The following is a 23,398-nucleotide window of genomic DNA, read 5'->3' as shown; positions in this document are numbered from 1 at the left end:
TTGAGTCTATTGGATGTAAAAAGATTTCACAGCAAGATGATTTAAATAAATTAATGCTGAGTATTTTACATCAAATTAAGAGGAAATATGACTCCACCTGCAAGAGTGTAATGTTTTCCAAGAAAGAAGTACATAAAGATCTGACATTGGTGTTAGAGATTGTAAATAAATTTGCCAACTTAACAGAAGACTTTCCAGGGGTTGTTATGGAAATCCTTCTGCCTGTGCGCACCAAAACTGATGATATTCTGTTACTGAAGTTTGTAAAGGAGTGTACAGTGTTTGAAGATTCTCAAGAATATTATGATGATGATGATGATGATGATGAAAATGAAGCAGACAGAATATACTTTGTTCATCCAAATATTTCATTGACCACAGCTAAAAAGTTCCGTGTTCCTTTCCTAAGTGAAAGAATACTAGACCAGACAGACATTTTAGATATGAACTTTGGACAAAAAGAACCATTAACAACAAGAATTAAAAATTTGTTAAAGGACTACAGTGATGGATTTTCCGTACCAAAAGAACTTATACAAAATGCTGATGATGCTGGAGCAACAGTTGTCAAATTTCTGTATGATGAACGAACACTAGATAATGCACAGACATTCCTATTTCATGAAGGAATGGTACCATGTCAAGGACCTGCATTTTGGGCATATAATGATGCACAATTTTCTTCAGATGACTTTGAAAATATCACCAAGTTAGCTGGAGCTACAAAAATGGAAGACAGTTTGAAAATTGGTAGATTTGGCTTAGGTTTTAATTCAGTATACAATCTAACAGATGTGCCTAGTTTTATTTCTGGGGAAACGTATGTAGTGTTCGATCCACATGAAAATCATCTTGGGAAGAGTGGGTTGAGACTTAACCTAAACCATCTTTACAATAGACGATTACGGAAGAAGATGAAAGATCAATTTGTTCCATTTGAGGGTGTCTTTAACTGTAAAATTGGTGACTCAAAGAGTAAAGTTAACTTTGATGGAACTCTTTTCCGGTTTCCCCTCCGTAACAGATCTGAAGCTTTGAAAAGTAAAATTAAGGAGTTTTCATATTCCAATGAAGAAATGGAGAAATTCTTAGAGAAAATTGAAGAAGGAGCCGGAAATTTGCTGATGTTCACTCAAAAAGTTGTTAAAGTTGAATTGTATCATTTAGATGAAAGATCAGATGTTCTGACTAAACTTATGACTGTTTCCAAATCATCTGATAATTCAGGAACAACTATTTTGAAAAAATTAAAGGATATGCAAAGCGAATTGGTAAAAGACATAGGAAAGCCAAAACCACAGATCATGGAAGAAATAAAAATTCAGTTGTCAACTACAGAAGCTGAAAACTCTAAGGGATTTTTGATTAGTTGGAGTTATGGGATAGGAAAAGCATTAAGTGAAGCAGAGACACCAGCTTTAAAAGGACTCCTTCCTGTTGCTGCAACAGCTATTCAATCAGAAAACCACAATTTGTTAGTAGATAGGCAAAAGGTTCATGGATTTTACCCCGAGTCACATCTGTTTTGTTTTCTTCCCTTACCACTTCTGTCAGAATTACCAGTTCATGTCAATGCATCGTTTGCTGTTCAGTCAAGCAGAAGAGAACTAGCATGGCGAAATGAAGATGAATTGGACAATGCAGAAGATAGATGGAATAAAGTGCTTTTAGAAGATGCTGGTAGTCAATCATATATACACATGCTCACTAGAATAGATCAGAAAACAAGATCTGAACCCCAACATTACTATAATATTTGGCCATCCATGAATTCTCCACATAAGCATGATCAAATATTATCTCGTCATATATACCTAACTATATGTGAAGGAAATTTTGATGTGTTTTTAACACCACAATTCCATCTTGTTTCTTTGAAACAGTCTGTTTTTCTAGATCCAAAATTGAGGATAAATACCACTGTTGGAACAATCGCTTTTAAAGCTTTACAGAACTTCTTAAAATCTTTAAAAAGAGGACAAATTCATCCCATTGACTTGCCTTCATCAATATTGGAGAATTTTGAGCATGCTAAATGCCTACCCTTCTTTAAAGAGCATGTCATCTCAATAGAAGAGTTCTACTCCAAAATAATATTTCCACATTTATTAGATAGCTACTGGTTGAAGGAAGATTTAGATAAAGTACTTCTATATGGACTTAATAATGGCAGCAAGGATTTATTGATACTTTTTTCCAACCATGAGTGTATTCCTACTAAACCAAATGGTAAACTAGCATGTCCATCCAAACTCATACACCCAAAAGGAGAACTGGCTAAACTATTTTCTGAATCAGAAGAATGCTTTCCAGAAGAAAGTTTCAATAGTTTACAATCGCTAGAACAGCTAGAATCACTAGGGATGCAGGTGGATGAATTTAGTGACTGGGAACTACTTTCTGAAAGAATAGATGTTGCATTAGAATCTGGAGGTTATGAACACATTAAGAAACGTTGCATCAATTTTCTTCAGTACTTATCATCACCTTGTACCAGAAAAGGAGTTGACCAAACATGTAGCAGATATAAAGTTTGTCCAGATCTTGTTAGAGAAAAAATTGCACCTTTAAGATTTTTACCTCGACTGTCTATTTGTCAAAAGTATGCATGGTGTAAGAAATCCTATACTGGTGAATTTATCTCTGCAATTGAAGGTTACCTTCCTGAATTGATAAATCTTGTAGGATGCATACTACCAATTGTTGACACTGAAGATTTCAAATATAGGATCCCGACCTCAATTGAGGTTTTGAAATGGTTAGGTGTTAGACAGGAAACAGATATTCAATCAGTTGTTGGTAATTTATTGCAGATATCACATGAATATATTACATCAGAACCAACATCCAGTGATATGTTTCCTGCATTAGAAAAATCTGTGTTAAAAATGTATGACTATATTTTATCACACGCAAATGACAAAGTTAATGCTTACATTGAAGAGAAATTAAGAAATGCAGCAGTGATTCTACAAGACACCACAATGAAGAAACCACTAGAGATGTCGCTAGAATTATTCAGTGATCTTTCTCCATATTTATATACAATAAGCCCAAGATATAAGAAGTATTCAGATTTTTTCTGTTTAATTGGTGTAACAGAGAAACTAACCATCTCCAAAATACTTGAGGTTTTAGTATGCATAGACAATGATAAAGGTAGTGAAGAGCTATCTGATGCTGAAATAACATGTATGGTGCATCTAACTGAGCCATTACCAGAACTACTAAGACACAACATTGATAGTCAGCTGATTAATCTACCAGATAATAAAATTGATAGTCAACTGATTAAACTACCAGATGGTGAAAAAAAATTAACTCCAATCAAAGACTTATGGTTTGATGATACTCCCTGGCTGAAATGCAGGTCAAAAAACATCAAGCCATTACATGAGAAGTTTACGCAACGTGTTGCAAGGTCTATGGGAGTTCAATCAAAACGTGAACATACTGTGAATTCCTTATCGAAATCTGATAATTTTTTTCAGTTTGGACAACATGAGGATTTAACCAATCGTATTCATCGCATTCTTGAGGGTTATCCAAGAGATGAATCAATTTTAAAGGAAATTCTCCAAAATGCTGATGATGCTGGAGCAACAGAGGTTATTTTCATAAAGGATTTTAGGAATCTTCCGACAAAATCCATACCAAATGAGGAATGGAGTGATATGCAGGGACCTGCTTTATGCGTTTACAATGATAGCTATTTCACAAAACAGGATTTGAAAGGTATTCAAGATTTGGGTATAGGAACTAAGAGGGATGATATATTAAAGACTGGTCAGTATGGAGTAGGATTTAATGTAGTATATCATATAACGGATGCTCCATCATTTTGGTCAAAAGGTGGAGAAATAGGAGAGGTTGTCTGCATTTTTGATCCACATTGCAAATATGCTTCCATGGCAACTCAACAGAAGCCAGGGATGATGATAGATGCAGAAGATCTGCAAGAAACATTTGCTGACTTTCACACAGGTTATCTACCTATGTTAACTAGGGACAAGGCACAGGGAACTTTATTCCGTTTACCATTACGCACAAAAGAAATGGCATTATCATCCAAAATTTCAGATGAAGTAACTAACGAACAACATATAGAAGAAGTCATTGAACTACTAAAAGATCACGTTTTTTCTTGTATGATCTTTTTAGAAAACATAAAGAAAGTAAAAATCGGTTCAATTAGGGAAGAAGAATTGGTAATTGAATATGAGGTTGCTTCAACAATGTCTGGGGAAGATATAAAAAAACAGAAAGATTATAATGATTACCTAAAAGAGATATCAATGAAAATTAAACAGAAGGAAGACGGTGCTTTCAGTACAACACCAAAAGAAATTTCAATAACACTACAAATAACTGATAACATGAAGAAGAAAGAAGATTATTTGATTGTAAAGCGAGCAGGATTCCTCACAAATTCTCCATTTTCTGAAAAACTTCAAAATGCTTATAAGAATGGACGACTAAAAAAACTACCGAGAGGTGGAGTTGCAATTTTTTTGTCTCCAAAACCAAAAATTACAGGTAAAGCTTATTGTACTTTACCTCTTCCAGTGGAGACAGGTTTACCTGTTCATGTGAATGGGCAATTTGCGTTGGATCATGAGTCTAGGAGAAACTTGTGGAAAGGTGAAGACTCAGTTCAGTTTTTATGGAATTTGCAGCTTGGCAAATCTTTAATAGTACCAGCCTACATATCTGCTCTACAGAAATATAAACTGTATCCTTTGCCAGCTCGACAATGCAGAACGAAGACAAGAGTTTTAATTCAAATGATCCAACAGTTTGAATCTCTATTCCCAAAGAACAGACATGCCAGTGACATTTATTGGAAAGATTTAGTAAAATCTATTTATGACAAAATAGCAAAAGGTAGATCCAACTTGTTCCCTGTTATTTTAGATGAAACTTGTAATTGGTTTAAAATTAATTGGGTACCAGTTCAGATAGATGATGACTTTGCTGGTTGTTTTAACACACTTGATCAATACTATAAACCCAAGAAGACAACTCCAGATGCTACATTTTACAGGTCTTCAGTCTTGTCTTCTCACATAGCACACTCAAAAAGTGATGAAGGAATTGAACTTACACATCAACTGGAAGAACTAGAGAACATTTTGGTCACACTGGGAATGAAAGTTTTGAAATCTGCTGGTTGGATTCGACAAGAAATTGAAGGAGCTAAAACTGTTAGTCCAGAGTTGGTATTAAAGTTTCTAAAATCTCATGCAAATCAAGGGCAATCCAATGGATGTATTTTAGGAGAACTGCCAAAAGATATTAATCAAACTAGATTTAAAAGCGTAGCTAATTTGAAGATTGTGTTTGAGTTTGTGATGAAAGTCATTACGGAAGAATGCTTCCAAAACAGTAGCAATAAGGAGTCCAAATCTATTGATTTCTTGTATGGGGCACCACTTTTACTACGACAAGATCATCAACTACATGTTTTTAGTGAGAACAGCGTAGTTACTGTATCAAAATTCTGTGATCTTTTACCGAAATATTCAGACAGGTTTCTTTCTCTAAATATTTTACCTATTCTTGAAGACTATGTTTCAGTATATCAACCGCTTAAAGAATGGAGCATTGAAGAATTTGCGGACTGGTTTAATGGTACAGATTTACATCCCTTTATTGGTCAGGGTAGAGAGGTGTCTTGGAGTAGTGGAAAACCTGTAAGTGAGCCATGGCTTGTTATGCTCTGGAAATTTCTTAACCATCATATACCAAACTTAGCAGATGACACCAGATCAATATCTTTAGAAAACTATTTGAACCCAGTTAAATCCTTTTCTATACTTCCTGTTAAAACTGTGAGTAACACATTTCTGTTGTATCCATTGAGTCAAGCTAAACATGTTATAGACTATGTACATCTATCCTTCTATGATATGCCTGGCATGCCTGTATTAGAGAAAACAGAGGAGATTCTCAAAAACTTAAGGTTTCCAGAGTTACACCATTTCTCCTTGGATCTCTACTTCAAGTACAGAGCCTGTGACATAGTGGCGAATATGAAACATCCAAAACGGATCCTTGAAGTATTATACACTAACAGTAATTGCTTAGCATCAATAGACACCAAAAAAGCACAAACCATGTTACAATATTTTAATGAGTTTAAAAATGAAATGTTGGCTTGTGAGAATAAATTAAAACAATTGAAACTTTATGAAACACATGATGGTGAATTGATTACCTTACATATGCCAAAACAATATATCAGACTAAGGGATTCTTACCCACCAGTACCTTCACAAGGTCTTCAACACTGGTCATCTGTATCAAATGTTATTATCCTAAAACGTCACGACAAGCTTGATAATCTATTTAAAATCCTCGGAATAGAAGATACTTCACCAGCAGACCTCTACTTAAAATATATTCTTAAGTGGTTTTATGGCTTTAATGATGAAGAACAGTTGTGTCATTTGAGGTACATTAGAGACAACCTGTTGACCAAAATGGAAGAGGGTTTTAAACCCAAAAGGGAGGCGTTAATTAGAATGCTAACAGAAGTCCAATTTATTTCATACCGAAGTGGAAAAACAGTAGCCAAAACCTTCTATGATAATAAAAATAAAGTATTTCAGGTGATGCATGAATTACTTGACTTTCCACCACCACCATTTAATGACCCTACATGGAGACAATTCTTGATTCACGCTGGAATGATATATAAAGTGTCAGAGGAAAAGTTTGTCTTTTTTGCAGAAACGATTGCCAAAGAAGCACTTTCTAATGGTGTAACGGACATATTAAAAAATCAATCACAAGTACTTGTCAATTTTCTGTTTCAAAGCAAACATCATAATGTAGAAAGAATCTGTGAGAGAATAAAAAACATCAAATTTCTTGAACAAGAGAGTTTACCAGATGATGACTACAGAATAAAAATTTATTCACAGTTTGGCAGCTGTAGAAATTTTATAGCATTCCAGGATTCATATGATTACTCACTTTTTGATCTAATTTGGTCAGTGAAATATGTTCTAAAAAGAAAAAATTGTGATTCAGCAAGACCGAACGAGTTTTATATTAATTGGTTCAAACTGTTAGGAATATCAAAAACAGTGGATTCAACCACATTCATCAGAAATATGCAAAATGTGTGTTCATCTCTGACAGATAAATCAGTTCCAAATAGAATTAGCTTAGACAACCAGAAGAAGTTATTTGAAACATATTATCAATTTCTACAAGATGAGTTGCCTGAAGTTAGGGAGGAACTTAAGGATCTTAAAGATTATCATACTATATTTTTACCTGATGATGAATTGCTTGTTCCAGCTTCCTCGGTTATTCTAGAAAGCAGTCCAGACTATTTTATCGGTGGACACATATTTAAAGCACCATTATATTATGGCAAATATGTTGATGTCTTTGAGGCACTTGGAGTAAGAAAATCTGCCATTCCTGACATATATCTTGAAGTTCTGTGTCGCATTGAAGAAAACAGTAATGGTGAGGAATTAGATCCAAATGAATCTGTCGCTGTTCAACAATGCATCAAACAATTGAACATTCTATGGGGAAAGCATGCAGATCAGAAATATGAGTTGAAAAATCTGAAATTGTTTTTACCAAATCAACGAAATGTGCTAAAAAATTCAACTGAGCTTGTCTTTATAGATGACGATTCTATTTATCAAAGAACTAAACAGCTTTGTATTGACTTTTTTATTGGATACAAACGTTTGGAAATGGAGGTACCTGATCCTAACAGCACTCATCATTTCTGGCCAAAAGAGTACCAGATGAAGAGATTAAGTAAAATAGTAACAGAAAGACTAAATCAAGATTGTATTCAAGGAGCAGGATATGGTGAGCTGGCTATTGAAGTGAGTAAAAGGCTAAAACATGATGAAATGCTTAAAGCTTTAGTGCGTTTACTGAAACATGATCAACATAAGGCTGACATACCATTTGATGATGAAGAAACCATGAAAAATAAACTCCAAACCATAGTAGACATAAAGGTATGTGAAGTTAAAAACCTGTCCATGGAACTTGTCTATGAAGGAAAGGTGGTACCTAATAGTGAATGTAAAAGTTCAGCATACTTTGTAGAGTCGAGCCAACAAAACAAATGCACAAAAGACTATATTTTATACGTCAATCAAGGAATCACTGTAGAAGGCTATGAATTAATAAAAAAATTAATTGCTCTTCTAAAACGAATTCTCAACATATCTAGTGGTATAGACAGCATGCTTTTTAATGCCCTCTGGAATATGAATGTCTCAGAAATTTCAGAATTCCTCGATGATAAAAACATTATTCATTCTAATTATGCTGCAATAGCATCCAGTATATTTCCTGAACTAGGTAGTGAGATTCCGGAAGATCTTCACTTTCTGTTGAACAATAGTTTTACTGAGTTTTATGAAGGTGAATATGTTGGTTTTGAAGTTTTTGACCCTGATCTTGAAGAAACAAAATCTGAAGATGTAGAATATTCACCAATGTATGTATATGCCAAAATTGTTAAAAAGGTTAAAGCAGAAACAGATGAGGAATTTGCTACATTCAATATAAATGTTGGTGAAGACGATTTAAAAGAAGTTTACTTTTTCAAGATCTACAAGTTCCATCGAACAAGAAAAAGTAAATCTAGAACATTGGAATTAAGTGAAAAAGTGAAGGAAGATAATTTAGATGGATCTAGTCAAGATATCACAACCATATTGCTGGGTATCCGTAAGACTTTGATAAAAGCTTGGAAACTTCCAGAAAAAGAAAAAAAAGCAGTCCTTAAACGACTGATATTGCTATGGCATCCTGATAAAAATCTACATAATCAAAAAATGGCAACTGAAATTACCCAAAAGATATTCATGTATGTAAATAGATTAAAAAATGGTCTCTCATTAGATGAACTTGATGAAACTGATGGTCACACAAGTTCAAGTTCCAGTAACTATTACTCAGATGATGATTCATATGGACATTTCTACAAAAACATGAATTCAAGAGGAAGAGGCTATGCCAGAAACTTCCGAGATTACTGGTCACATGAAAGTTATGAGCATTACCATTCCTGGACTCGGACTCGGACTGAACCGAGACCGATGCTGGATCATGCTGTCCGATGGCTGAAACAAGCTGTAAGTGATCTAAAAGCAGCTGAACTTTTTCAACAGAATATTGGTAATGATTTTCATAATTGGGTATGCTACAAATGCCAGCAGGTAAGCTTAAAGGATAAGATGTATTAATATTAGTAAAATAAAAAGTTGCCATCAGTTTCTCAATCAGAAACTGGAAACAACACTTTGAATTTGCCCACATTGAACTGTGGTCGTATATTGTTGTCACTCCTGGGGGGTTGGATGGCCGAATGGTTAGGGTGTTCGCGCTGTATCATAAGGTCTGTCATTGAATCAACTGGCAGGGTTTCGATTGGCCGGTTGTTCGTGACATGGAGTAGGGTCAGCCTGTCCAACCTCATGGGTTTTCACTGCTAAAGACCTCTACGCGCAAGTGAATTATTGAAATAAAGTTGAACCATATGTTAGTCCCGAAATGACCTAGTTTGTGTTGAGTGTTACACCTCTCTCTCTCTCTCTCTCTCTCTCTCTCTCACTGTTCTGTTGTCACTCCTGTCCGTCCTTCCACAGTACATAATTTCTTGTGGACACGCTAGAGGCTAAAGTTAGTATCCAGTTGTCTTTAAATTTATACACATTGTTTAATTATTTCCGAGATAATCTATGGCTGTTGATTACTTCGTAAAATGAACCTTGTTGACTAGATTTAATTAGGTTTTAGTTTCTTGTAAATGTTTTCATTACCAACAAAAGAACAAATGTTACAGTCATTCAGGACTACTCTTATGATTAAGCTTCTGTGGGCGTATGTTTTGTTGCCTGGCAACCTATCTTTGAAATAATGTTCAGAGAGAAAAAGTGAACCATCTGAAATATACTCATGTGGCAGAGCAAACTTCTTTATTTCTGGTGGATTTCGATCAAACTTCGAATATACTTCATTATCATGTCGGAGTCATACAATATGCCATCTGTGCATATTCAATTGGCATTATAAAATGTTTAACGATTATGAATGTGATTTGTTTAAACTTTTGCGATCAATGAGTATAACCATGGAGGCAACCTGTCATCAACAACTGATTCAACAATAAATATGTATACAGCTTCACTAATTAGATTTGATTGTGTTTAAATATAATTTGGGATGCACTCACAAAATAAAATTAGGGGCCTTTGAAATCTATGCCAAAGTCATTTCTGTGGTTAGCAGGGCCTGACATGTTCTTGCAATGTGTGGTGCATGGTGTGATGAGCCCCCTCTCCCAAGGTATGTTATGCTAACTCTTTGTAGAACACCTGAAACCTCTTGGCATTTGAAGAATTTATGTAGCTGACAACATTTTTATACGCCCACATTTTCATGTGGACGTATATTGTCGTCGCCCCTGTCCGTCTGGACTTCTGTTCGTTCACAATTTGTTTGTGGACACTCTACATGTCACAATTTTTATCCGATTTGGACGGAACTTGAAATTTAGGTCTATCTCCAAATGATCTCAGTTCTTTTCGATATTGGCATGTATCGGACGATAACTTCATGGATTATGGCCCCTGATTGTACGAAAAATCGCATTTTTAGCTTGTGGAGCCTATAGAGGTCACAATTTTGAGCCGATTTTGTTGAAACTTCAAATGTAAGTTTCTAACCCATAGATCTCAGTTCCTGCTGATATTCGCGCATATCGGACTGTAACTGCCTGAATTATGGCCCCTGATTGTACTAAAAATCATGTTTTTATCTTGTGGACCCTGTACAGGTCATAATTTTTATCCAATTTAAAAAACTATTTGAATATATCACCGTTACACCTTAAGGATGGTTGAGATCGAATTTTGTAAAAATCGAACCAAAACTGACAGACAAAATGGCCGCCCCTCATACTCAAATAGTGTAAAAATATGATATATCAAGGTTGTGGACTCTCTAAGAGATCGGAATTTTCTTCTGATTTTTATACGCCCACATTTAAATGTGGTCGTATATTGTCGTCGCCCCCGTCCGTCCGTGGACGCTCTAGAGGCTAAAGTTAATATCCGATTGACTTTAAATTTATACACAGTGTTTAAGATCATGAGACGAAGAAGCCTATTGATTTTCAGCGATTTACGATAATTAATGCCAGAGTTATGGCCCTTGATCACTTTCAAAAATCTTGTGGACGCTCTAAAGGCCAAAGTTAATATCCGATTGACTTTAAATTTATACACAGTGTTTAATGTCATGAGACGAAGAATCCTATTGATTTTCATTGAAAAATCTTGTGGATGCCCTAGAGGCCAAAGGTAATATCCGATTGACCTTAAATTTATACACAGTGTTTAGGATCATGAGACGGAGAATCCTATTGATTTTCAACGATTTCCGATAATTACTGCCAAAGTTATGGCCCTTGATCACTTTGCAAAATCTTGTGGCGCTCTAAAGGCTAAAGTTATCATCCGATTGACTTCAGATTGATACACAGAGTTTAAGATCTTGAGAGGAACAAGTATATTGATTTTCAATGAATTTTTATGACTTGGAACAGCTAAATCCATGATATTAAATGTTTTGTATACAAAATGTTAGCATGGGGTAGAAGTTTATAAAAACCAAACAAATTCTAATGGTTTTCTCAGTTGTTACTCTTAATCAGATTTTAGTGTATTATAAGTGTTTCATTACTGAAAAAAGTAAAATATGCGACAACTCTTGTTGACTGCCCGAACGATTTAGCTGCTGTGGGCGTATGTTTCGTTGCCTGGCAACCTATCTTTATGAAACTTGAAATGTATGTTTGTAACCCAAAGATCTTGGTTCCTTTTGATATTCACACATATCCGACCGTAACTTCCTGAATTATGGCCCCTGATTGTACGGAAAATCGCGTTTTTAGCTTATGGACCCTATAGAGGTTATAATTTTTATCTGATTTCAAAAAACGTTTGAATATATCACCGTTACACCCTAAGGATGGTTGAACTCGAATTTCGAAAAAATTGGACCAAAACTGACATACAAAATGGCCGCCCCTCAAACTTGAAATTTAAGTTTATAACCCAAAGATCTCGGTTCCTTTCGATATTCGCACATATCAGATCGTAATTTCCTGAATTATGGGCCCTGATTGTACGAAAAAATGCGTTTTTAGCTTCAGGTTCCTCTCTAGAGGTCACAATTATTATCCAATTTATAAAAATGTTCAAACATATCACCGTTACACCATGAAAATCGGACTTAAACTGCGTATCGGATCATAACTTCCTGAATTATGGCCCCTGATTGTACGAAAAATCATGTTTTTAGCTTGTGATACCTCTAGAGGTCACAATTATTATTCCATTTTGAAAAAACGTTCACATATAATTATATCACCGTTACACCGTATTTTGATTGAGTTCAGATTTTAAAAAATGTTTAAATATATCACCATTCCACCATAATGAATGTTAAATTTGAATTTCGGGAAAATCGAAATGAAACTGCCCGACAAAATGGCCTCTCTTTGTACGCAAATTGTGTAAAAGTATGCAATACGAAGGTTGTGGACCCTCTAGAGGTCACAATTTTTATCCGATTTCGATGAAACTTAAAACATATCTTTTTATCCCAAAGATCTTAGTCCCTTTTGATATTTGCACATTTCAGACCATAACTTTCTGGATTATTCCCCTTGATTGTACAAAAAATCCTGTTTGTTTTTAGCTTGTTCTCTATCCATCTCTTGCAAAATGTGGGTGTATCCTGCCTGGCAGCCGCTGGTTCTGTATTTAAACTACAGGACTGGTGACAGCATGCTGTTTATTTTGTCTGCTATGACATGTTCAAACCATTACTAGAGTGAGCTGTATTATTATTTATTTTATTATAAAATTGTTTTAGAATATGTATGTATAATTTATGATTTATAGGCTGCTGAGAAAGCTCTCAAAGCTGTTTGGTATACAATAGATGGAAATAAAGTAACACATGCTCACAATGTGTATCAAGTTGCTTATGGTTTACCTTATGATAACTTAAAAAAACTTGCATTAGAACTACAAAATATGATTGGTGATCATACTCGTATGCGATATCCAGACACACTTAGTTACCCACAAATTCCAAATGATGTATACAACAAAGATCATTCCCAAAGAGGCTGTGAAATAGCAAGAAAGGTCGTGAATGGAGCATCTGAAATAATCAATTCCAGTAAGTACATCTGTTACTTCACAGATTTTAACTGTGACTTGAAACAATTGAGAAAGAGATTTTATCTATACTAATATTTGTGACCGTCGTTTATCTGTTTGTCTATTCAGGGTTGGCGACTACATTAGGACTGTCCCGAGGCTGAAATTTGGTGCATAAGGGTAGCTAGGTGGCTTTGGCCTACCGCTTCCGGTTTCAGAGTTATGATATACTGCTTTCAACCTATGCAGCACCAGGTCATCCTCTAGGGATGCATATGATTGGTTATAATATATTCCATAAAAATGAGATCTGCACATAACCACCACTTGAATGAAAAATGCCATTTATGTTATTTCCACCATTTACAAAACCATGATTTTCAACTTGCTGTCGGCCTAGTTTGACTAGTTATAAGGAGGGAATAAGAGACAAACATATTCAAACAACAAAGCTGCTGGTCGGTGTAATATTGATAAAGCAACAGAGAAGAGTTTGTTGAAACTATCAGAGTTTAATACATGTATGTGCATTCAATATATCTAGAGTTTTGAATTTTGATAATCTTTAATTTTTCAGATTATTCTAGGGGTGCTAAGAAGAAGAGAACAGAGTAAAATCTAAATGACAAATGAACAAAGAGCATTTGTATTACTGTGATTTTTTAAGGTTTTCACATTTTAGAAATTTATATTTGTAAGTTATAATATTTTAAAGCAAATATGTTTTGTTCATTCTACTATTTTTATAGTCTGTCTGTAGCAGGGCATCCCAACATTACTAGTGTTTTGCCATTAGTATAATATATTGGTAAAATATGAGTTCTGATATGAATATGTTTTGAGAGATAGATATATTCCGTAAATTAGATATATATTTTGTTTTACATGAAAAAAAAAGTGATGATATATATTGTATATTGTTGCCCATGTACTCCATCCGTCACAATTCTTGTATCCCTCTAAGTCAAACTTTTTGTATTGTTGAGTTTTGTATTGATTTTTGAGAGAGTTATTGCTCTTACAATCAAAATTTTGTAATTGCTCCAAATGTGGTTATATATATTGTTGTCACTCCGTAATATATTCAAAGAATTCTATTGAATTCTATCCGATTAGGTTGAAATTTATGTTTATTATTAAAATTTTGATAAATCAACATGTATTTCGAATGTCGATGCTCCTTCTTGATGCCACAAGTCGGAATCTAGTGTAAGTCAGTTATGCACTTTAATAACTGTGAAGAAAATCAACACTGTAATCAGTTACACTTTATCCATACGTTTAATTAAAAATGAGAATGAAAAATCAAAAGTAAAAAAAAAAAAAAATTAAAATGGAGTTTAACGTCCTACTCCAACTGGGTTGATGAAGACGAGCATATGACATACAGTGCTATGAGTGATATTTTGCCTAGACAGGGGCACTGCAACCTACTCTTATATTGAATTCCAACTGCCAAGGGATCTTTAACGTGCTCGCCAGTGTGTACAGGACCTTTGTTTTGTATCCCATCCAAACGACTAGACAGGCCCTCCATCCTGCACCACTGACAAAGAGAAGTCAATTTAAAAAGTAACTGAGAATTACCATCAGCTTGAGATGTGTTTTTGTATATTATTTTCATATATGTTTGAAATAATACATCATTCTTGTATGTATATTTATTCATATTTTGGTTATAGTTAGTTAATTTTTTGGGTCATTTTCTTTCATTTTGAAATATTGTTTTGCTTAGTAGTATTTTTTGTTACAATTTGTATTTTTGAAATAGTTTATTAAACATACATTATGCAAGAGCTAAATCTGTCTGTTGCAGGTCTTTCTTTAAGCCTGAAATGTTATCTAAATTACTAATTAGACATTAATTAACATATTCAGACCATAATCAACTCTCAATGGCATCGCTAGCCTGCGATCTTTAGTGGATTATGAGCTGATTTACTGCATAATTTTCCTTCATGATTTAATGATTAAATGGATAATCGAGACTATGCTATTTATCATACTGACTAAATTTTAGTTATGATTGACGCTAGGCGGAAATTTCAATCGCTTAATTCTCGGTTCATAGTGGATCAATTTTAATGAAATTTTCAGCAAATTGCCTTTACATTATCTAGTTTTTAACTATTATAGTGAGAACTGCGAACTCGTTATCTAATCTCCCATAATGTATCTTTAATTAAAGTATTTTGGAAATATCATTTTGTATTCTGATATATATTAATTTTCCAGTATTTTCTTATTTTACTGTTCTTATATACTACTTTGTCATTTTCTTATTTAATTATTCTACTTTGTGTTAATTTTCTCTTGGTTTGGAAGCTTGAAGATGTTTTGATTTCAGTATCCTATACAATGGCTGTATACTTCTTCATTTGATTGATTTCTCTGAGAAATCCTCAAAATATTCAAACATAATAATAGTAAATGTCTAAGCCTTTTAAGTAATTGTCACATTAAATTGTGTGGAAGATATTTAAGAATGTTATAGATATGATTATAATTTATAATGAAGATAACTGCATTAGCATCATACATTTTCATTGTTAAAAAATATACATTCAGCAAGACAAATATGTATTCAGCAAGACAAATGACATGAATATCGATCTGTTTAAAACTATGGGTTGTCTTGAATATTTTTCATTTGTATATAATCTTGTTTGGCTCTTATTTATAAAGACATGAGATCAGTTATATGTGAAGGAGTTTTGTGCTATATCTATATGAAATAGTTAAGTAATATTTACCTTGTTTTACTGTGTAACGATATCCTATTTAAGTTATTATTTGTGTACTGTTTTTTGTGTGATTTTTATACGCCAACATTGAAATGTGATCATATATTGTTGTCACTCCTATCGTCCACCATTGCTTGTGGACACTCTAGACGAAGAAGCCTGTTGATTTTCAATCAATGATTTCTGATAATTACTGCCCAAGTTATGGCTCTTGAAAAATATAGGACCCCCTCAAGAGGAGGATGAAGTTAATACTGAATCTGATTGACTTCAAAATGTATACACATATGATGAATGAGCCTATTGATTTTCAACGATTTCCGAAAATTACTTCCAGAGTTATGGCTTTTGACCCCTGTGAAAAATCTAATGGATGCTCTGAAGACCAAAGTTATCCTTCGATTGACTTTGAATTTATACAGTGTTTGATGTCATGGGCCGATGATGCCTATTTACATTCAACGATTTCTGATAAACTAAAAAGCTAAATTCATGAGATTACACATTTTGTTCACTGAACTAGAACCCAAACAAATTCTGATAATAATTAATGGGTTGTTACTTGTAATAAGAATTTAGTGTTTTCCTTACCGACAAAAGAAAAAATATGCAACAACCCTTGTTGACTTGGCTGTGGTGGGCATTGTTTCATTGCCTGATAAAATTATCTTTGTGTGATTTTTTTTGTTTAAAAACTAAAGTGGATTATAATATTACCCATGCACATTGAGCAGATAAGGTGACTCAGTATTTAGATGTTTATTATGTCAATTTGAATATTTTATTATAATAAAACATATTAGGCAACACAAATAAAATAACTTGTTTCTCGGGCACCGCCCGCACGCAAAATTGGTTGCGCGTGCAGTCTATTTATTAGTCTTGATGAAAAAAAATAAATATGTAACGCCCGCCCGCACATCGACAAGCAAGTCGTAAAAAAAATATCCCGCATGTACCTACATCCGCCATACATGTATATCTATTCAAATGTATTAAAACTGATTCAGATGAACATGCTGTCTTTTTTATCCGAACAATGGCGAAGTTTGGCAGATTTGCCTTTTTTATTGATATCGAAAGAACCTCCATTTTGTATCACGTGATATTAATTACCTCCCCTGATAAACTAGAATTTGATTCGTGTTAAAAGTCATTGGCGACAATATTTCAATCATTCGATCGTAATCGGCTCATTATTGCCGGCTTCAGTCGGTCCTTGTTTGGAAAATCCTATTGATAAAATAATGAACCGTAGAACAGGTTAATTAATTATAGCTAAGAATACGATACGATGACGATAGTCGTCATAATGCATACCTTAGAATCTGGGTCATTATTAGCACATTTACGGTAGTTTCGATAATCCGGAAAATAATAATTGGATTACCGATTTGATGGTTTTACTGACCAGTTGTTAGTTAGATTTAAATAGTCATTCAATATAAACACCGGATAGAACACCGAATATCCTGAGAAACACACCGAATATCCCAAGAAACAGTATTTCCGGCAATCTCCAATACCGATGACACGGTGTGACATGCATTGGTTGGAATTCGGTAAATAATTATAAATAAACCGGCGATACTAGATTTAGTTTTAAATACTGTTTACCATGATTATTATTTTTGATACACCTGGTGAAAGAGGCTTAGTTTTTAAAAATATTGTTGTCTTTATGGAGGGCTATTACATAGTCGTATGGAATTTTATTTTAAACCAATTTCAATTATGTGAATTAAATATGGAAAATTATTTTCCTTTCAGTCAGTGTTCAGTCTCAGTGTTTTAGTAGACTTGATTTTGGGTTTATGTTTTAAGTATGTACAATAAAGTTGAATATAACGGAAAGCAAAAACGTAAACAAGTAATGACTTTCTCATTTAAAAAAAAAAAAAAAAAGAAAGACCGCCCTCCCGCCCCAACAATTTTCAGCAATAGCCAAATTTTATTTTGCACCATCAATGAGTAAAAAAAAAAAAGAAACCGCCCTCCCTCCCTACAGTTTCAGCTGTCAGTTGCCCGAGAAACAAGACATTTATTTTGTGTGGCCTTATATTTATGTTTATTTTAAGAAATCTGTACTGATCAATATGCTGTTACAAACAGATATATTTTTAACAGAAGTGTGTTCAAGAATTGCTTGATTTCTGGGGGATTACCTGATAATTTTATAAAATCAAACTCTGAGACAATTTTTCTGCTGTTTAGGTGCATACATGTACAGGATTAGAGTTGAGTGAGGCTTGCTTGACACATTTGTTTGTTCAAGGTTATTTCGATGAATGTAGGTGAAAACATATTAAACTAAATCTACAGTGATTAATTACCATGGATGGCAACCATTGATACTGATAATAATTTTATGACTCTTCAGTTCTTGTTACATTTTATATATTAATACATTGTCGAAGTTAAATTTCTCTGACCCATACTAATCGCTTAATATTTTTGTCCCCTGCCTTTTGAAGAAAGCAAGGGACTACTAAAATGGGTCTGTCTGTGTGCCTGTCCGTCACACTTTTTGGGACAAAAGAGAGAGAGAGAAATGGGGTTTAACGTCCACTCGACACAAACTTGGTCATTTCGGGACTAACGTATGGTTTAATTTTATTTACATAATTCGCTTGCGCGTAGGGGTCTTTAGCAGTGGGAGGAAACCGGAGGACCCGGAGAAAACCCACGAGGTTGGACAGGCGACCCTACTCCTTGCCACGTACAACCGGGGATTCTTTTTGGGACACAATAACTCTTCTTCTAATTGAGCTTCAATGTTCAAACCTGGTGTAAGTGTGTATTGGGTGAATGCCTTGACAGTGTTCGATCATGCACATTTTTATAGGTCCATGCAATTCTTAAGTGATCATCTTGAAACTTTACATACTTATTCCTTATACCCTTGACAGTTTTCGATCATGCACATTCGTAATGTGGAAGTATATATTGCCATCGTCCCTGCCAGTGTGTATGTGTGTCGTCTACAGGCCGCAATTCTTAAGTGATCGAACATACTTATACCCTAAGGATGATCCCTTTTGTTTTTGGTGCATGGCCGACCCCCAGGGAAAGAGCCACGCCCATTTCTTGCATTTATTTGTTTGTCGTCAACAGGTCGCATTTCTTAACATATCATCTTGAAACTTTGCATACTTATTCTTTGTAGGCCTACCCCTATTGTTTGTGGTGCATGCCCATTTTCTTTTTGTGTGTCCGTGTGTTCCTTACAGGCCGCAATTCTTAATCGATCGTCTTCAAAACTTTTCTTACTAATTCCTTATACCCTAAGGCTGACCTATTATTTTTGGTGCATGCTCGACCCCCTGGGACAGAGCCACGGCCAATTTTTGTGTGTGTCTTGTGTTTCGCCTACAGGCCGCAATTCTTAACAGATCCTTTTCAAACTTTGCATACCTATTCCTTATACCCTAAGTATGACCCCTATTGTTTTTATTGATTGCCCGACCCAGGCCCAATTTTTGTGTTTATCCGTTTACAGGCCGCAATTTTGTATGGATCAGCGTGGTACATGGCATATGTATTCCTTATAGCTTAAGGGCGGCAACTATTGATTTTTGTGGATGCCCCGACCCCCAGGGGGAGAGCCATGCTGCCACAATTCTGAATGGATTATGTTGCAACTTGGTAAACTTATTCCTTATACCCTGAGGATGCCAACAATTGATATTGGTGCACGATCCCCCCCCCCGCCTTTTTGGCCGCAATTCGTAACAGATCCTTTTGAAACTGCATACCCATTCCTTATACCCTAAGTATGACCCCTATTGTTTTTATTGATAGCCCGACTGCCAGGGGCAGAGCCACGCACAATTTTTGTGTTTATCCGTTTACAGGCTGCAATTCTGTATGGATCGGCTTCGTACTTGGCATATGTATTCCTTATAGCTTAAGGGCGGCAACTATTTATTTTTGTGGATGCCCCGACCTCCGGGGGCAGAGCCACACCGCCCCAATTCTGAATGGATTATCTTGCAACTTTGTATACTTATTCCTTTACCCTGAGGATGGCAACTATTGATATTGGTGCATGATCCCCCTGCCCTTTTGGCGGTGCCACACCCACTTTTTGTCGATACTTTGTCTGTAAATGATATATATATGTTGCAATTATTAACAGTTTTGGATCCAATTCAAAATGATCCAGCATATGTTGTACCTATATATATTGGTCCATGTCCAACCCCCACCCAATTTTTGTCTACAGACTGGAACTTGGCATATTTATTGTCCCCCGCCTTTCGAAGAAAGCAGGGGACTATTAAAATGGGTTCGTCCGTCTGTCTGTCCGTCCGTCTGTCTGTCCGTCACACTTTTTGGGACACAATAACTCTCTTCCTAATTGAGCTAGAATGTTCAAACTTGGTGTATGTGTTTATTAGGTCAATGCCTTGATGGAGTTCGAAGATGAGCATTTTCCGCTTAGGGTAAGCAGAGATAAGCAATTTGATTGGTTGATGCTTTGGGACACGATAACTCTCTTCCTAATTGGGCTAGAATGTTCAAACTTGGTGTATGTGTTGATTAGGTCAATGCCTTGATGGAGTTCGAAGATGAGCATTTTCCGCTTAGGGTAAGCAGAGATAAGCAATTTGATTGGTTGATGCTTTGGGACACGATAACTTTTAATTGAGCTAGAATGTTCAAATTTGGTGTATGTGTTTATTAGGTCAATGCCTTGATGGAGTTCGAAGATGAGCATTTTCCGCTTAGGGTAAGCAGAGATAAGCAATTTGATTGGTTGATACTTTGGGGCACGATAACTCTCTTCCTAATTGAGCTAGAATGTTCAAACTTGGTGTATGTGTTGATTAGGTCAATGCCTTGATGGAGTTCGAAGATGAGCATTTTCCGCTTAGGGTAAGCAGAGATAAGCAATTTGATTGGTTGATGCTTTGGGACACGATAACTTTAGTTCTAATTAAGTGAGATTGATGAAACTTGGTGTATAGTTTCATTACAGTAATACCTTGACTAAGTTTGATAATGAGCATTTTCTGCTCAGGGTAAGCAGCAATTTGATTGGTTGATACTTTGGGGCACGATAACTCTCTTCCTAATTGAGCTAGAATGTTCAAACTTGGTGTATGTGTTGATTAGGTCAATGCCTTGATGGAGTTCGAAGATGAGCATTTTCCGCTTAGGGTAAGCAGAGATAAGCAATTTGATTGGTTGATGCTTTGGGACACGATAACTTTAGTTCTAATTAAGTGAGATTGATGAAACTTGGTGTATAGTTTCATTACAGTAATACCTTGACTAAGTTTGATAATGAGCATTTTCTGCTCAGGGTAAGCAGAGTGATACGCAATTTGATTGGTCGAGACTTTCCTAAAACAATAACTCTCCTACTTTGATTGTTAGACTATAAGTAAAGATATACTGTTTGATTGTTCAATACTTTGTAAAAGATAATTTGTGATAAATTTATATGTGTCCTCTAATTATTTTCCTATTTCGGCGGGGGACATCAGCCTCACTGTTGGCTTGTTCCTTTTACTGTAAGGATAGCAACTATTTATTTTGGTGCATGTCCCGACCCCCAAGGATGTGGTATTGCACCCATTTTTTTGTTAGTTTTTATCTGTAATAAACAGATTTTGTTCAAATACAGCATATCAATCATTTCAATAACAGGGTGGTACCTATTTATATTGTTCCATATCCAACCCACAGGGGCAAAGCCACACCCAATTTTTGTATTTATTGTCTACAGACTGCAATTCTATATGGATCATCTTGGAACTTTGCATATTTATTCCTTATACCGTAAATACAGGAACAATTTATTTTTGTGCATGCCCCGACCCCCTGTCACACCCACTTTTTTGTTAATATTTTTTTTTGCATTCTTGTCATATTACAGTCATTTCATATTTCATTCTCTTCATTTTAAAAAGTACCATATCAATCAAAGCAGGAATGTGGACGTACGTATATTGCAGCGTTAGCAATGCTCTTATTCACTAAGGCTAAGCAGAGATAATCCATTGAGAGTGATGAAACTCTGAGTATAGATTCATCATATCAATACCTTGATTAACAATCTGATTAAAATACAGATCTATATTTCTTTTTTTTTTTTTTTTTTTTTTACTTTCGATGGCCTACACTACATAAAGATCTGACAAATTGTACTTGAAGGTCGTGTCAGGGTCGTACGAGCGGCTTTTGATGTCAGACATTGATTAATCAATCAGCGTTGACGTTTCTAGTGGTTTACCAACAGTTCCGTGCATGGCACGCCAAGAAGTCGCGGTAACAGACCGTTTCAATGGCTTATCCCTCACTTCAACCAAAAAGCTGGTAATATAACAACTCTTCCAGATCCTAGTGTAGTTAAGACAAGTAAAACGAAATTTCGAACTATAAAAAACGAAACGAAATAGGATCTGTGTTTTAATCAGATTGATTGATTAACTTTGATGATGAGAATTTTCTGTTTATGCTAAGTAGCAATAAGCAATTTGTTTGGTCAAGACATTGGAACATAACTCTGTTATGAATGTCTTGACGGAGTTCAATGATTAACATTTTCCGCTAAAGCTAAGCAGAGCTATGCAAATTCATTGGTCTATGCTTTGGCATAACATAACTTTGATTTTAATCTGTGAAGAGTGATGAAACTTAGTGTTGTGTTTCACCACCAGGTACTTAAAAACACTGACCGAGTTTGATCATGAACATTTTCTGCTTAGACTAATTATAGATAATCAGTTTGATTGCTTGATACTATTCAAAAAGATAAATGTGCAATTAATTAATATGTGCCATTTATTTATTTTGGGATTGCTGCGGGGGACATCAGCCTCACTGTTGGCTTGTTGTATGATTATACCATCCAGATTTGGTCAAAATTATACCATTCATTGATTTTGTACTGACAGAAAAATAAGACTCTTTAATAGGCAATTCACTATGTGATGCTATGGAAAATTCTGTCAAAGATCTTGGATCTGATACCTCGGTCTGGCCCCGAGTTCACAAAACATTCTCAGACTTAAGTTAAGAATTAAATCAAAATTGTTGGCCTTATTTTAACTAAAATATAGCCCTTTATAAAACTTTTGTTGTTTTAATGTATCAAATACATCAATAAGAAACTGTGTGCAAAGTTTTACGTTTCTGGATCAAAGATATTTCTCATAAATAGTGATTGAAGTTGAGTAAATTCTTAACTTAAGTCTGAGAATGCTTTGTAAATTCGGAGCCAGGTCTACGAAAAAAGACGAAAAATGGTCTGATTAGTAGATTATCATATGATCACTCGAATTTTCCATAGCCTGGAGCTCAGTCTCCTCCAAGTTTGACTTGCATTGCATGGTCTTCTCTCCCCTATTTACCTTTCTTTCTCAAAATAAATCTTGTAAAGCCAACACAAATAAGAGATATTTAAACACTGACAAATGA

At 35.0% G+C, this 23,398-nt stretch overlaps 1 protein-coding gene across 1 annotated transcript; it reads left to right on the top strand.

Moving 5' to 3' along the window:
• Positions 1-2,652: 2,652 nt before the first annotated feature.
• LOC126818165 (sacsin) lies at positions 2,653-18,407 on the top strand. The gene is made up of 3 exons (XM_050545397.2): positions 2,653-9,209; positions 12,963-13,245; positions 13,804-18,407. Exons 1-3 carry the CDS (start codon positions 2,856-2,858, stop codon positions 13,839-13,841), a joined length of 6,675 nt encoding a protein of 2,224 aa, XP_050401354.1. The 5' UTR covers positions 2,653-2,855; the 3' UTR covers positions 13,842-18,407.
• Positions 18,408-23,398: the final 4,991 nt, after the last annotated feature.

Source organism: Patella vulgata, chromosome 4, assembly GCF_932274485.2.
Source record: "Patella vulgata chromosome 4, xgPatVulg1.2, whole genome shotgun sequence".
Classification (NCBI taxonomy): domain Eukaryota; kingdom Metazoa; phylum Mollusca; class Gastropoda; family Patellidae; genus Patella; species Patella vulgata.
The sequence above is the reverse complement of the archived record's forward strand: the minus strand, read 5'-3'. Positions and strand labels throughout refer to the sequence as shown.

Excerpts from the sequence above, each read along its gene's own strand:
- LOC126818165 (XM_050545397.2), top strand. The coding sequence starts at position 2,856 with ATGTTTCCTGCATTAGAAAAATCTGTGTTAAAAATGTATGACTATATT. Across the intron at positions 9,210-12,962 it reads TATGCTACAAATGCCAGCAG|GCTGCTGAGAAAGCTCTCAA; the intron begins GTAAGCTTAAAG and ends TATGATTTATAG. Across the intron at positions 13,246-13,803 it reads ATCTGAAATAATCAATTCCA|ATTATTCTAGGGGTGCTAAG; the intron begins GTAAGTACATCT and ends TTAATTTTTCAG.